The sequence below is a fragment of the Sceloporus occidentalis genome, unplaced genomic scaffold, assembly GCF_023333645.1.
Source record: "Sceloporus occidentalis isolate IW3139 unplaced genomic scaffold, rSceOcc1.0.p SCAF_3, whole genome shotgun sequence".
Lineage (NCBI taxonomy): Eukaryota > Metazoa > Chordata > Lepidosauria > Squamata > Phrynosomatidae > Sceloporus > Sceloporus occidentalis.
Window position 1 is genome coordinate 65,732,676 of NW_028316983.1, and position 16,410 is coordinate 65,749,085.

The window sequence follows — 16,410 nt, forward strand, 5'->3', positions numbered from 1 at the left end:
ACATGGGAACTTGAAGGATTGCTTGAGTCTTATATTTGCTGCTCTGTAAGGAAAAGGTCTTAAAAATTCAGCCAGGTATTCTCGCAATGCTAATTTGACAATGCTAAAATGATAAGCCAGGAATTCATGGGTGAACAACAGCTCCTCTTCCTAATGGAGATATTTTTCCTACCCATAGTTTCAGCATAAGGAGCTGCCCATTTTTCAGCACCTTGTTTCTCTTGCTGGCTCCGCTCTTTCTGGCCTCTTCTGTCCATAAGGTGAATTGCTTTCCACAGTGCTTCTCAAGCTATCTGGTGTGGCAGACCAGCAATTTTCATCATATCTTCATAGTTTCTTGGGAGCTCATTGTGGACTGGCAGCTGATGGCTCATGGATTGTCATGGGTTTATAGACCATGACTTCAAGTAGCACATTTTTACTAAGCAGGTTCTAAATTGTAATGCTTTTGCAAGGTTGGGGGGAGCTTTTCTGTGTACAGTAGTTAAAAACTGAACAATAGGGATAAATCATCCCAGAGCATGCTGTCTTGTTAAGTGAGGAACCTATTCCTGTTGACACTTGGCTGTGGAACTGAAACGTGGGACTGGACCAAGTGGCATGTGATAGAAAAGTCCTCTGTCTAAAATCCTGGAGGACCATTGCCAGCTAAAGAGCAGGCAACAATAGGCTGGAGGAACTGATGTTCTGATCCAGTATGAAGCAGCATCCTAAACAGCAGTATCAGATTCTAATCCAGCGTATAGTTTGGGCTTGTGGTCCTGACTAGGTTGCTTTCTTTTATCTATATGTTTATTACTACTGTACATTTAATATCCTGACCTCTCTTTGCAAAGAGGTCATGGTGCTGTACATTGTTTCCCCTTATATAGTTGAGTGGTCTCTGTCACAATATGGGTAATTTTTGAAGATCTGGGGATGCATTTTGGCTCCCTCATGATTTTGGCTGACCCCCCCCCCTGAAAAAATCTGTACCCCTCAAAAGTGTCATCCCCCTGAAATCTGATATGCATGATTTGCAATTTAAATGGCACATTTTGCCATGCAAGTTTATTCCCCCATGTCCTTTGAGGCACTCCAGATGTTGTTGAACTGATGCTTTCAGAAGATCTAGCCAGCCTAGCAAATGGTGAGGAATACTGGAAACTGGAGTTTTACAATGTCTGAAGGACCAATCAATTCTTACCCTTGGTTTAACTCCTATCACACACATAGCCCTATACAGTAGGGGGTAATGGGTCTCCAGTTTGCAAATGGTGTCGTAATCCTCAGAGTTGTTGTTTGTATATTTAGGTGTTGCTTGTCTATTTTGTTCCTAAAGCTCATGGGTGAAAGATATCAAAGAGTGGGAAATGAAAGGACAGAAACTGAAATAAGCTAAGCCTATGTAAAAGACAGGAAGGACATTGAAATTTTGATCCTGCCTTCCCAGAGACTACTTTCCTAAAGAAAAGCCACCTCAATCCCTCTCAGCCTTTGGGGCTGGGCTGTTTGAAGAAAAACTACGGGTGGATCTCCCTTATCTGGAATACTAAAATCTGAAATATTCCAAAATCCAAAACTGTCCACCTGGGTGGCTGAGATATTGGCATCATAGCTTTCTGGTGATTCAGTGTGCACAAACTTTGGGCCTGTACAGACAGGCCAAAATAAAGCTGCTCTGGGTCACTTTGGAGGTATGCTGTTTAAATGACACACAGATTTTAAAAGACAGAAGCAGCACCAAAGCTGTGCTCCAGTCATTTGAACAGCATACCTCCAAAGTGACCCGAAGCAGATTTATTTTGGCCTGTCTGTACGGGCTTCATATTTCCCCCCAAAATCCTATATCCAAAATATTTCTGGTCCCAAAAAATTTAGGATAACTGAGACTCAACCTGTAGTAACCACGATGCTCAGATCTCAGATATGGCATCTCACTACTTTGACTTCCCAACCAAGCTGATTAACTCTTTGGTTTTTAGAATGTGGTCTGGGGACATTTTATGAAATTTAAATATAGGATTCAGGACCTTTTGAAATTTGGGAATTGCCTTTTTCCTTTAACAAAGCCACTTACAATAAAGGTAGACCAAGTCTTCCTCAGATTGGCTCCCTCATGTGTTTGGACTGCAACTCCCATCTTTCCCAGGGATGATGGAGGCTATAATCCCACACATCTGGAAGGAATCAGGGAAGGCTAGAACAAATCAAGCAACACTGTTAGATTTAAACAACGTCTTCCACATACATGCATACCTCACCACACTAATATGCAGGGTGTGCTAGTTTTGCTATGATTGAGTTCTATTTGAGTTGAAATGTTCAGAAACTTCAGCTGGGACAAAGAGCTCACCTGCCCCAACAGCTCAACCGGCTACCAATCTATTTCTGAGCACAGTTCAAAGTGCTAAATGGCTTAGGTCATGCTCAGACCCTGAGATCCACAGGAGAGGCCCTTCTCTCAGTCCTAACACTTTCCCAGATATAGTTGGTGGGAACATGACAGAGGGACTTCTCAGTGATTGCTCCCAAATTTTGGAATTCTCTCCCCAGGGAGTATAAGATGGCCCCCTTTCTTTGGCAAGCATTTTTTTTTAATTCAGACATTCTTTTTAGAATTGAAGGCTTTTAACAAAGTGTTATATGGGTTGTATTGTTTTAAATTGTATTGTTTTGAAATTTTTTACAGTGTATCTTTTAAATATGGCTCATAGTTTAATGAAGTTTTTATGTTGCTTTCTGTATGTTTTTGATTGTAATCTTTTTAATGTGTATGCTCTCTTGAGCCTCAGTCTTGGGAAAATGGCAGGATATAAAGAAAGTTAATACATACATACATACATACATAACTGAGGTCCCACTTTTCAAAATCTCCCTTCCAGGAGGAATTTTTAGGGATGAGGGGGGGTGTGCCAAGCAGCTCAGCCATCTGCATTCCTTGCCCATCTGCATTTCCTTTTCATAAAAAATCTGTCCTTTAAGGTAGCAAGAACAAGCTCTGTTGAGTCACTGATTTGTCACTCTGGTCCCCCCCCCCATTTTATTTTTCCCAGACTACATTGTCAAACAGCCCTGCAAGCTGAGAAACTGCAGAAGAAATTCCGTGCTGATGTTCACTCACCCAGAAACAGTAAAGAACACTGTCAGCGTAAACGTTCCACTGAGAGCTCCCAAGACAGGGCCATAAGCAAACAAGGATGTGAGGGGCACTTTGCAGATCTGTTGTGGATCCATAAACAATGTCACAATTAGCAAACTGTAACAAGACATGTGTGCAAATAATTCAAACAATGCAGCCTTAGCCAGTCAAGCAGGAGCTCAGAGCTGAAGGCTGCCCTCCAGAATGCAATGAATGTGAGACACTGCCAAATTTTCAGCTCTCTTGCTAGTGGCTCAGGTGTGTTGTAGATCCTAAGGCCCATTGCTGCACAGCTTTCTTCACTGAGCAGTTTGCAAAGCAGCTGAAATGATGATTGCTTGTGGTTCATTGCTGTGCCTTCATGGCAGAGAAACTGCAGCACCTTAAAATAACCTCCTCACCAACCCAGTTCAATTCAGACAATCAGCCTCCCAACCCTTTAAGCTTTTAAATTTGCCATCCCCTTGTTCTCCCCAGCATTGCTTTTCTTTAAGTGTAGAGACCTTTACCCAGGAAGATGCCCCTGTTTCTTTAAGGGGGTGATGCTGTGTGCCTATGAGTATTTCTAGGGAGGTGACTTGCGTGCTGAGTTCTCTGAAGACAAGATTGAGAGGTTGACTAAGGAGCAAGCTGACAGACAGTGTCCCTCCATAGGCCAGCTATGAGTAAGGAGGCAGGCAGCAGTGGGCTGGGGATGCTGAGCTGGTTGGGGCAGTGCCCTGTTTGATGTAATGAAGCAGCCTTCACTGGCAGTGACTGTTCATTTTCATGCAACATAGGCTTCAATCTTCTGTATTTTTGGAGATGCTCACAGTTTGGAGTGCCTCCTTTAAAAAAAGAAAAAGAAATTTGTTTGATATCCAGTGTTATTAAGCTTCCCTCTGCTTCTGTCACAGTCAGTACAGTGCATACTGGCTTTAGAATGATTTACTATCTGGTGGGTTGTGATATTTGCAAAGTTCTGTATACACAGCAGAAAATTTCAGTCCAGCATTGTTATACATGGCAGGCTACACAGGTGTTTGCATGTTAATTCATATAGGTGATGTGTGAACTAAGGCTTTGTGCTCTGAGCAAAACCCTGACGCAATGCTGTCATGCATCACTGGGACTTCTATTTGATCATTCTCATAGGCTTTATGTATAAGGTGGGGGTAATTTCAGTCAAATCAGTGAGATAAGTGTAAATCCAAAGTTAAAAAATTGACTGTTTGGGGGCTTTGGCTGTTTTCCCAAAAGTGAGATAAATGTGTCAGCCCTACATTAGATGAAGCATATGAGGATTAGTTTGCCCATACTAATTATACTCTTTGTGAATGTAAAGAGATGTGCATGTGATAACTGTCATGATGGCAAAAGGTAGGGAACATTTAGAAGTGGAGGGAGGGAAGAAAAAACTTCAAAAAACCCAAAAACAGGAATAGCTTGCACAGAGTAGGAAGAAGGAGTATTGCCCCCATATTACTAATGGGACTGTCACCTGAGGCTAAGTGAATGGCTTGCCTAGAGGCCACTTAAGCCACAACCCTTGTTCCTAGGTAACTGAGAAGTCGATATGCATGAGATTGTAACATTAATTCACTTGTGACCAATAGGAATTTTGTATACCTGGGATTTTCTGTCTTTCAGCCTCCCTACCAAATCAGTAACTAATCTTGGAACTTTCATTACAGTCACATGAAGCTTCTTATTTGCTCATTCTCTCTGCTTTTATTATATAGTTTAGGTCAGGTACAGGCAGATTTCAGGTTTGTGCTATTTGCTTTCTTTTAGACTACAGCACTGTGGGTTTACCAACAAACTGATGTAGAGAAAAGACAAAGTCTCAGGGTGCCTTAAAAAGACAACTTTATTCTTTTAATTAGCCCAAGACATTTTAGCCTAATAATATTTAATGGCCATCTTTAAGGGATGCAACTTTAAAATTGCCTACAGGGATTCCAAGAAAAGTGTTTTTTGCGCTTACACCTGGCAACTGAAAACATATTTTTAAAATTCCTGTAGATGATGTTAAAGTTGCATCCCTTGAAAAAGGCCATTCAATATTACTATACTGAAACGCATTGGGTTAATTGGAAGAATAAAATTATCTTTTTAAACACCCTTAAAACTTTTTGTCTCTTCTCTACATTCTTTCCCATTGGGTATTACCAGTACTTGTTGCTTTTTGTCTACCAACAAGAGGCAGGTATAAAGTAATCTGGAGAGCCAGATGGAAAATGCTGATCCAGGGGAGAGGCAAATTGCTGTGCTCTATAACATATCCACTGGGACAATCTATTTGTGTAAGTACAAGTCTTCATCTGCAATACTATGTATCAGGGATTCTAAAAATCTAATTTAGAGAAAGCAAAATCTTTCTTTTTTAATTCTTGTTGAACAACTAAAAGTCAGAAAGTCTTGCCAGTCTAGTGTAAGTTGTCTGGTGATGGATTAGTACATTACTCGTAATTAATCTCTAGGTGGTTTGATGTCCAGTGTGGTTGGAGCTTGGATGCAATACGTTTCCTGCCTTAGGACAGAGGGTTGCACTAGATAATTTTCAAATACCTCCCAACTTGTTCATCACAAGTCATATAATCAGAAAACAACAAATAATGAAGAATGAAATAGAACAGGGGAGATAAGGTGCAGTCTTTTAGTACTTATCTCTTGTGTTCCAACTGAGACTCAGGGTGGGTGGGGGGAATCATTGCATGTGAACTGGAAGGAAAAATTGTTGAGCATCAGTAAGTATACCTAGAAAACCAGGAGTCTGCATGTTGAAGGGCAACCATTTTTATCTCACATAGAATTATCCTTGAACGAATTGTACCATCCATTCCTACTCTTATAATCACTGACACAGATTATAATTGCATTTTGACACTTTAGGGCATATTTTGAAACCACAGACCATGGCAGCTATCCCTTAATGTACTTAGATCACCTCTTTGCTCAGACAGTTAAAACAGCTGAAATGTTTCCCTCTTTTCTTTCAATCAATATTTTTTGGAGTGGAGTCTCAATTTTTTCATATTGGAATATTCCTTATCTTTCATCATCTTTATCTCTTTCAATGCTGTTGTATTGCCCTGGTGGTGCAGTGGTTAAATGCCTATACTGCAGCCACTCACTCACAAATCACAAGGTTGTGAGTTCAGTACCAGCCAGGGGCTCTGGGTCGACTCAGCCTGGCATCTTTCCGAGGTTGCTAAAATGAATACCCAGCTTGTTGGGGGCAATTAGCTTACACATTGTAAACTGCTTAGGGAGTGCTTAAGTGCACTTGATGAAGGGTATAGAAATGTACTTGCTATTGCTATTGCTTGTGTGTGATACACAACTGACATAAATATGCTGCTTGAAATGGCAAATTGCAACACCTACTTGCAAGCAGATTCGTTTCTATGAAGTAGGTAGGGGTAGGATTCTAGGTAGATGGTCCTACATGCTGCATCAAGCAGAATATTTGAGTAAAGCAGTGTCCCTTACAACATGTGCACACATACTGTGGTGAACATTAGTAACCCATTATTATAAAACCATTCTAGTAGACTTTACTTCTGGATTTTGTAACCTCACTAAAACTTATAATGGAATTCAAACTCCAAAAGCCAAGTATTAGAAATAACTCCGATGGATAACAAGTGATGATAGTACTACATTACATAGTAGAAGTTAATTTGTATCTGCAATATTTTTCTTTGAACTTCCTGTTTTGAGCCACTGCCATTGAGAAAAACAACTATTTGGGATTGCCTTTTATTAGGTTTTATTATCTGGAATGAGGGGCAATCTGCAAAGGCTTTTTCCTGTGTGTTCCAGGACATAACAATAAGAATAGAAACACCTTGAGGTCTTGAGAACATGGGCAGGACAAGATCAAGGGCACATGTTCCATTTGCTGAATTATATTCTGAGAACTCACAGATCTCACCCATAAACTATCATTTTTACAATATTCCTTTAGAAAACATCTATATCTAAAGGCAGACATCATTTTATCTATGTATCCACACAAACACCATCATTCTTGTCCATTCCACATTTTGCTTCTGTTATTTTTTGTGATACAGTACAGGTAGTATCTTGCTAGAGCCTTTCTTAGTAGACCATTTATCACCTAAATGAGTGTCAGGAATCACATGGCTCTCCAGATGGTGTTGGACTACAGATCCCAGCAGCTCTAGCTAGCATAGCAAATGGCAAGGAATTCTGGGAGTTCCTGTTAACAACACCTGGGAGGCTGAACAGTTCCCACTCCTGTCATGGTTAGTTATCTGCTGGTTCTGTGTGTAAATACAGGGAGAGTCTTTCCCATAGTTTATTACCTTCAAATTTTCCCCAGTTGGTTATCAGTCCAATTTGGGGTAGTGAATCCACTTCAGGTTTAATGGAGCTATACAAGGTGCTGAATTCTATTTCTAAATAGCATCAACCCCACCCCACCCAGCTCCATTTATCATATAACTGTTTAGTCTGTTTAAAAAGTGGTCTACAGTTGTGTCTGTTGTGACTAGACTAGCATCCCCTGCGGTAAATATACAAGATGTGATGTTCAGGTGAACACTTCTAAAAATTTGGGACTGGCTCCTAATTGGCTGCAATAATCTGGCACATGTCCACCCTGCAGGGACAGGCAATTCATAGAAACGCCATGGGCCCAGTTATGGCCCCAGTTTACCACAAAAGTTGACACACAAAACACAAACTACTGCCCATGTCTTAAGAGGTTTTTTTTTGACAGGGAGGTCACTTCTTCTGGCCTGAACATGGCATGGACACCAATCATGCTGGATCAGGGTGACCAGATGCCGTCCTCACTGCCAAGGAGGCCAAATGGGGGACGTTCAAGAGTGTCCAAAGTAGAGTGACTAAAATGGTGAAGGGTCTGGAAACCATGCCCTATGAGGAGAAATTTTGGGAGCTGGGGATGTTTAGCCTGGAGAAGAGAAGGTTAAGAGGTGATATGATAGCCCTATTTAAATATTTGAAGGGATGTCATATCGAGGAGGGAGCAAGTTTGTTTTCTGCAGCTGCAGAGAACAGGATCTGGAACAATGGATGCAAGCTCCAGGACAAGAGATTCCACCTCAACATTAGGAGGAACTTCCTGATAGTGAGGACTGTTTAACAGTGGAACACACTGCCTCCTCGAAGTCTCCTTCTTTGGAAGTCTTTTAACAGAGGCTGGATGGCCATCTGTCGGGAGTGCTTTGATTGAGAGTTCTTGCATGGCAGGGGGTTGGACTGGATGTCCCTTGTGGTCTCTTCCAACTCTTATGATTCTAAGCCTAAAATATTTTGCTGCTTGAAGCAAAATACAAAATGGCACCCCCTGGAGTAGCTGTGGTACTTCTACAGTGGTAACTTTGTAGTGTCTTTCATCACATCTGAAGACAGTAGAGTAGTTTAGAGGCTTCAGCACAGGTTGTGTGACACAGCCTACATGAAAAGGAAACAGTCAGAAAGCTTAGGATAAACTATTGAGGGTTGTCACTGCTGCCCCCAGCACCTGCCCCCTAAGATAGTTGCCTCATGTGGCTTAATTGTATGTTCCACTACTTGGTTAAATGCAATGTAGTTGCAGTGAATACAATCACTGTGTGAAACAGCCTTCCCAGTAATAACATCCCCCTTTTAGGCAGAGTGGGATATGGCAACAAGAGTGTTTGTTGACAGATAGTGATGAGTCCAAGAGAGTAGTGGAAGACAGATCTGTGAGTTGCTCCTGACCCAGCTTGCATTCCCTAAGCTAGTTGTGCTGCAGGTGTGGTAAAATTCTGCTGTTAAGCCTGAATGACTTTCCATGTATGGAATAGGGAAGAAGCCATCTTATCCTTTGCCTCAGGACCACCCTGCCCCTGAGCAACATTGGGTGAGTGACACAGTCCCTTGTATGTACCTTGGGGTACCCTTTAATAGGCTGATCTGAACAGAATTTCAGATTATTGGTGCACATATTTTTAAAGAGCCAGCATGATGTAGTGGTTTGAATGTTAGACTATGACATTAGGGATCAGGGTTTGATTCCCAGCTCAGCCATGAAACCCACTGGGTTATCTTGGACAGGTCACATGTTCTCAGCCTCAGAGGAAGCCCATGGCAAATCACCTCTGAAGAAATCTTGCCAAGAAACCCCCATGATAGGTTCACCTTAGGTCACCATTAAGTTGGAAATGACTTGAAGGTACACAACAACAGCAACAATATTTTGAAAAAAACATATTTGTTATGTAAGTAGCTCTGAATCAGGGATGTAGCCGGGGGAGGGTTCTTGGGGTCCGGACCCCCCTTCCGTTAGATAAAATGAATGGTGTGTGTTGCTGTGCTGCCGCACCCAAACCCCATTATAATGGTGGCACTTAGTCTGGACCCCCCCTTCCCAAAATCTTGGCTACGTCCCTGTCTGAATTATACAGGATCTGGCCCAAATCCATCCTAAGCAGGAAAAGTTCTAAAAGAGGAAGCAGCCAGGTAAATCACAACTAGGGAATGTAGTTCTAATAGAAATGTCTTATGCTCTCACATTTACTTATTCAGATAACAAATAACACTCTCCAGGAGAGACAAAGGGAGCAGAAGATTGAATGTATATATTACAGCTCAAATAAATATGAAAAGGCTGCTGCACGTGCATGTATAAATCCCAGGGATCTCGCATGTTTTCATCACACGACTGCCACTGAAGAAGATGTGAGGAAATGAGAAACTGTTGTCACTCATATAATAAGGGAAGCAGAGCAGTTTTTGAACTTATTTAAGGGACAGGATAAAGAAAGAGAGAAAGAAAGAGGAGAAAGATTCAGGTACATTATACATCACATTGCAACATGCAGGGTTTGCAAAGAATTAAAGGGAATTTGGGAAAACAATAGTAAAATAAATAATAATGAGTCATGGCCTTTGTGCATCAGTAATTATTCCAGACCTTCATGGGACCTCCTGGTACATTATCTCTGGTCAACAACTGACAAGAGGGTGAACTGAAAGGAGGTATGTAGGAGTTGAAGTAATCCATGTAGATATTAATCGATGTTGGCAGAGGGCAGGTGTGGGTACGTAGTGGCAAAGATGAAGCAGGATTCACAGAAGCAGTGCCCCAGGAACATTGTACAAGCAGTACATGAGGGTGTTTTGCTGCTAACCAGTTCTTATATGGTATCCTCTGGATTGCAGAATAGCGAAAACAATTCTCTTAAGTAAAATATCTGGATGGATGGCAATAGAACAGCTTGACACTCCATGTGCTTTACCGTATTTGTAAAAAAGTCAATTATTTCTTCTGGAATTCTTGTAATGATTGAATGTGTGTAATCATCTGCTCATCTGAGTTTCATTGAAAGGACACTTGGCTTATTGTGTGTTGTGTGCCTTCAAGTCGTTTCTGACTTATGACAACCCTGAGGCAAACCTATCATGAGGTTTACTTGGCAAGATTTGTTGAGTGGGGGGCGGGGGTGTCATGGACTTCCTCTGAAGCTGAGAGCATGTGTCTTGCTCAGGGTCACCCAGTGGGTTTCATGGCTGAGCTGGGAATCAAATTCTGGTCTCGAGTCATAATCCAGTGCTTAAATCACTACACACACTGGCTCTCTTGGCTTATTGTAGGAGTTCTCAAGCACTTTGAACCAATCGGTATATTTGAGACTGAAACAGTGTCATGAGTGTACTTGCAGAATAGCTGTCATCAGATTGTCTGATGATGAGGAATATAAATTGCATGCTATAATACATTTACTCATTTTATAATACATTTATTAGTCTTAAGGGTGCTGCAGGACACTTAGGGCCTTGACAGACTGGCCATAAAGGCCAGCATCAGGGCAGAGTGGGGGTATGGTGTCCACATAATGCATGCCAGTGTGATGCCCCATGACCCACCACACAGTGGGTGGCAGCACGACGCTCCTAGCACTACATCTAAATGACACAGCACTACAGAAAAGCCACAGCGCTAGCAGCTATGGTGCCCTTTCCATGGTGCAGAAAGAAGGTGCTTTTTGCAGCTCCTTTTTGTGCTGTGGAAAGGCCAGATCGGGGCTGTGGCATGTAGTTGCTGTGGTCCTGATCCGGCACTGAAAGGGTGGCTGCAGTTTGTGTAGCCCCTCAGCTGTTCTTAAAATCAGCAGAGGATCTGGCAAGCTTCAAGGGAAGTGCCTGCAGGAGCAGTGATACCCACAGACACCATGTTGGGTACCTCAGGTTCATAATTATCTTCATGTTGCATATATGCTTGAAATATCTGATTAGAGAGTTGCCCAGCATTAAATCCATGTGGGACTGGTGAGAAAGGGAAAAGGAACTCCGTATATTCTGGATTTAGTGCAAAACTTGGAAAAGAAAAAGTAAATTTTATAAATTCTGCTCTAGCGACATGCCATGAAGCTTAATTGTGCGAATGACAATTGAGTCTACTGGTTTTGAACAATGTCCTCGCGATTTATCTTACTATAGTAAACTATGTCCTTTTGTCAGCATTACGATAGCCAGCCAGCCAGAACTGTACAGGCCCAGCTAAGCTCCACCCCTGTAGTTAAGTTCCAGAATTGGAGGAGAGAAAGCCAAAATAATAATTATTAAACAATTCAGTAGAAAAATTTTGGTCTTTTGCACGAACATTTCACAGGGCACACCAGTACAATGAGATGGGGAATGGTTATTCAAGCAGTATATTATTGCATTATGTTGTGTCTATGCCACCATGAGGGGATCTTTCATTTAATAAAAGTGTATGGATGAAGCTGATATTCTTTTGCAAGAAGCATTTGGTCAATTTGCATCCATATGTGTTAGTCTCCCAGCCACCAATCAAAGGATAGGCCTCTCTGGTTTAAATGAGTGGTCTGTTTGCAGACTTGTCCTGGATTAGATCCCGGTTTCTCAATTAGTGCATTGCCACTGGGATTTGTCCTAGTTTCTTAATTAATGCAGTGCCACTGGGACTGTCACCACCTTAGGCCGTACTGTTAACCTAAGATGTTTGGCTCTTAGATTTCCAGTCTGGTGGATCAGGCTGTATTCTTGTTCTGTTGCATTGGAAATAAGTTGGTTTGTTATCCAATGTCTTCTTGCAGGAAAGGAACTGGAAGTGGGGACATGTGAAATCACGGCATTGGACAGAGATATAAGCCATCCCAAGAGGATGATCGCCAGGCAGACAGCACGGTGTGCCTGTAGGAGGGGCCAAGTCGCTGGGACAACAAAAGCAAAACCTGCCTGTGTGGATGGTAAGGCCAGTGGCATTATTCCAGTAGTGCAAATGATGTTGCTCTTGTGGACAGTCAGTTCCATACTTCATGCAATGGTGAAATTTAAAGCAGTTTCCAATTGTAGAACTGTTGCACATCTAGTTGCAGAAGTTAAACAACCAGCAACACCACTTGCTTGTCCACTTGCTTCCACAATTGAGTGCAAAACCAGTTGCAGAAGTGGCAGTGTCAGGAAAGCACAAGAACAATACCCTGCAGCTTGCTCAGTTATAAAAAACATCATAACTCTAATAGCATACTATTTTCTTCTACTCTTTTCCTCCTCCAATGTTACACTGGGATTAAGCCTTAAAGAGCAAGGTTGACTTCTCTCTCAGTAACTCTGAATCATAGAATCATAGAATTGTAAAGTTGGAAGAGACCACAAGGCCATCCAGTCCAACCCCCTGCCATGCAGGAAATCTCAATCAAAGCATCTCCGACAGATGGCCATCAAGCCTCTGCTTAAAGACCTCTAGGGAAGGAGACCACTACACTCCGAGGGGGTTTGTTCCACTGTCGAACAGCCCTTACTGTCATGTCAGCAGGTTCCTCCTAATGTTGAGGTGGAATCTCTTTTCCTGTAGCTTGCATCCATTGCTCTGGGTCCTGTTCTCTGGAGCAGCAGAAAACAAACTTGCTCCATCATCCATATAACATCCCTTCAAATATTTAAGCAAGGCTATCATATCACCTCTTAACTTTCTCTTCTCCAGGCTAAACATCCTCAGCTCCCTAAGTCGTTCTTCATAGCGCATGGTTTCCAGGCCCTTCACCGTTTTAATCGCCCTCCTTTGGATACGCTCCAGTTTCTCAACATTCTTTTTAAATTGTGGTGCCCAGAACTGGACATAATATTCCAGGTGGGGCCTGACCAAAGCAGAATAGAGTGGCACTATTACTTCCCTTGATCTAGACATTATACTTCTATTGATGCAACCTAAAATTGCATTGGCCTTTTTAGCTGCCTCATTGCACTGTTCATTCATGTTCAACTTGTGGTCTACTTGGACTTCTAGATCCCTTTCACACATAGTTTCATTCAGCCAGGTGTCCCCCATCCTATATCAGTGCATTTCATTTTTCTGCCCTAAGTGCAGTTCCTTACAATTCTCCGTGTTGAATTTCATTTTGTTAGCTTTGGCCCAGCTTTCTAGTCTATTCAGGTCATATTGAATTTTGATCCTGTCCTCTGGGGTATTTGCTACTCCTCCTAATTTGGTGTCATTTGCAAATTTGAAAAGGAGCAATTGTTGAGCATCCTTTGGGTTTGGTCAGTCAACCAATTATTAATCCATGTAACAGTTACCTTGTCTAGCCCACATTTTAGAAGCTTGTTTGCAAGAATGTCATGGGGAAGCTTGTCAAAGGCCTTACTGAAATCAAGATATACTATATCCACAGCATTCCCTTCATCTACCAAACTGGTAATTTTATCAAAAAAAAGAGATTAGATTTGTCTGGCATGACTTGTTTCTCTGAAAGCCATGTTGACTTTTTATGATTATGGAGTTGCCTTAATCACAAAAAGTCAACATGGCTTTCAGAGAAACAACTTGCTCCAGTGAGCCCCACATCAGGCATGGCAAGGACGAGGAAATCTTAAAAAATGCTGAGAAATGCTGAGGGTTCCCCCCCCTCCCCCGTTTCTTATATTGATGCACATCACAGTCTCTGTGAATTTCCCAGTGGTGGCAGAGACTGGTGATTTCCCCCCCTTTAAGACTACATCTCAGTGTCATGGGAGATGTGGTGAAAATGCTCCCATTTACAAAGTCTAACAAACTTCTCCAGTCAGGACTAAGATCAGAGCAAGGCAAACAGGTCATCTACCAACTTTGATTCTTACTCACAGTGTAGGAAAAAGCAGATAGGCCATGTGAGAGAAGAATTCCGAAGAAGCAGAAGCGCTTGCAGAAAATAGAGCAGTTCCATCAGGGATCACTTCAAAAGATGGGATGCATCCACTGTACCCATTTGAAACAGTTTAGGAAAGTTTGTTTTTTGAACTACAACTCACAGAATTCAGTCATGCTGGCAGGCAGGAAAGTTTCCAGGCTCTGCTTTGGAGAATCTGGCAGCCTACCTTTAGACCCATTCTAGAGATAAGCTGGGAGGGCTGATTCCCCTTTGTCCACCAGTGAAAACGGTGATCAGTAGCAAACATCTGTTTGTACTGTTAAATAATCCTTGAAATCTGGAGTGTCTCACAGTCTCAGCAAGGGAGACATCTCACCCTTAAATGCCCAGATCACAAACTGGTGGAATGAGACGCATGACTTAGTCTAGATGAGAACTCTTGGCAATTTAAGAGCAAAGCCCAGAACTGTATGAAAGTGACAAAAACAGTTCCCTGAATTTCACAGCTATCCTACAGAGGTTATTAAAAAGAATAATATATAATCAGTCATCTTTCCACAGTGTGCTACCTGAAAGAGAGCCCTCCCTCCATGATAACTGACAACCTTTGGCCTATGAGGGAGTGAATAGGCAGGGCTAGCCTGAAGAAGAAGAGCCCTCCCTCCAGTCCATCTGCCTTGGTCCAGGCCTCAGAGGGAGAGAAGAACCACTGGACCTCATCCCCTTTCCCTCCACCATTCCCTTCTACTTTTGTGTCGTGTCTTTTAGATTGTAAGCCTGAGGGCAGAGAACCGTCTAATTAAAAATAATAATTGTAAGCCACTCTGATAGCCTTTAGGGCTGAAGGGTGGGGTATAAATACCATAAATAATAAATAAGATAATACCTGCATGCTGAAAAAGTGCTATCTGCCACTAATGCACAATCCTTCTTATCTGTGTGCCATTAGTTGTTCCCATACTGCTGAAGTTATGCAGGCTTAGAGTTGCTAGGTGCTCACTTGCAGAGCATGCCTGTCGCTTTAATAGCTTTGCTCCTTTGAGAAAGTATGCAGCATCTGTGTGTCTCTCTTTGGGCTGCTCTCTTGGTCCCTTTGTCCTTCTACACCATCTGCTACTTATATAAACTCATTGCCAAGTGCTGCAGCAATTGAGAACAGCTAATGCAAGCATGCCTGTGTAGGTGTGGAGTTTTCAACCCCCTCTGCCCAGATGTTGATGAACTACTGGTCCCATCATCTCACACACACACACACACACGGCCAGGATTACTATAGCTTTTGGGAGCACCTGGAGGGCCACAGGTTCCCCTGCCTCACATGAGGAGTGAGATGATGCTCCCACTTCACTGGAACCAGATTGGCCATTCCATGAAGAGAAGGGCATCTTCCAACAGATCCAACAGACGCTTTCCACTGGAGGAAGGGAGTCGGAAGAGAGACATTGGGGGGTTACAGACCGCCATAAAGCAGCAGTCTGCTGCCGCCGCTGGTTGCAGTGTCCGGGAACCGCAGCAGCCAAACGGTGCGGTTCCCGGACGCTGCAAAGAAGGAGCGTGAAAATCATGCTCCTTCCTGGGCCCCGGATGTGACACCGCGAGGCGCTAGTCACGCACTCGCGTCGTCATATCTGGGGCGCAATGTGCAGACGCAGAGTGTCCGCTACGTTAAAATGGCGGCGGCTGTGTGGAATGGCTGCCACCATTTTGTACGGACTCAGTCCGTGCTAGGGTTAGGCGAGTCTGGAAGAGACGCCCCTTTCTAACCCTAGCATGGACTGAGTCGGTCCTAGGGTGCCCGTCTGTAACAAGCCATTGTCAGTATTTTTCCAAGCACTCCATTGTATTGCCTCTCAGGCTGTTCTAGAGCACGTCCCATGTAAGAATACTTGGTATTTATACTAGCCATGGAAAGAGGACTAATGGTTATTAAACTTAAGATTACAAAACAGGACTGCCTGAATGTTTATAATAAAGTAAAAGGAAAACTTGTGTTTATTTTTTTCTGAAGATAAATTCAAAGATAAGGTAGAGTCTCTAAACTTGGTTAGAGAAGCCCCTAAAGCTGGATACTCTGGCACCCATTATGGAAAGGGTATGTTCACCCTTCTCTCTGGCTAGAAGGGGTGGAAGCTGGAAGTGGCCTCAGAGGAAGGAGGTCAACCTTAACTATTGCAAATTACACATAGATCTAAAGAG

The 16,410-nt window shown here is 42.6% G+C and overlaps 1 protein-coding gene across 5 annotated transcripts in view; it reads left to right on the forward strand.

The window, feature by feature from the left end:
• LOC149316087 (chemokine-like protein TAFA-5) overlaps positions 1–16,410 on the forward strand; it is a 76,394-nt gene that overhangs the window by 2,761 nt on the left and 57,223 nt on the right. For 4 of the 5 annotated variants that reach the window (XM_089514779.1, XM_089514780.1, XM_089514781.1 and 1 more), the window contains exon 2: positions 12,181–12,333. The exons of the other annotated variant lie outside the window; for it this stretch is intronic. In XM_089514779.1, coding sequence (XP_089370905.1) covers positions 12,181–12,333 — 153 coding nt within the window. The remainder of the gene's footprint in view (positions 1–12,180; positions 12,334–16,410) is intronic. 5 annotated transcript variants of the gene reach the window in all.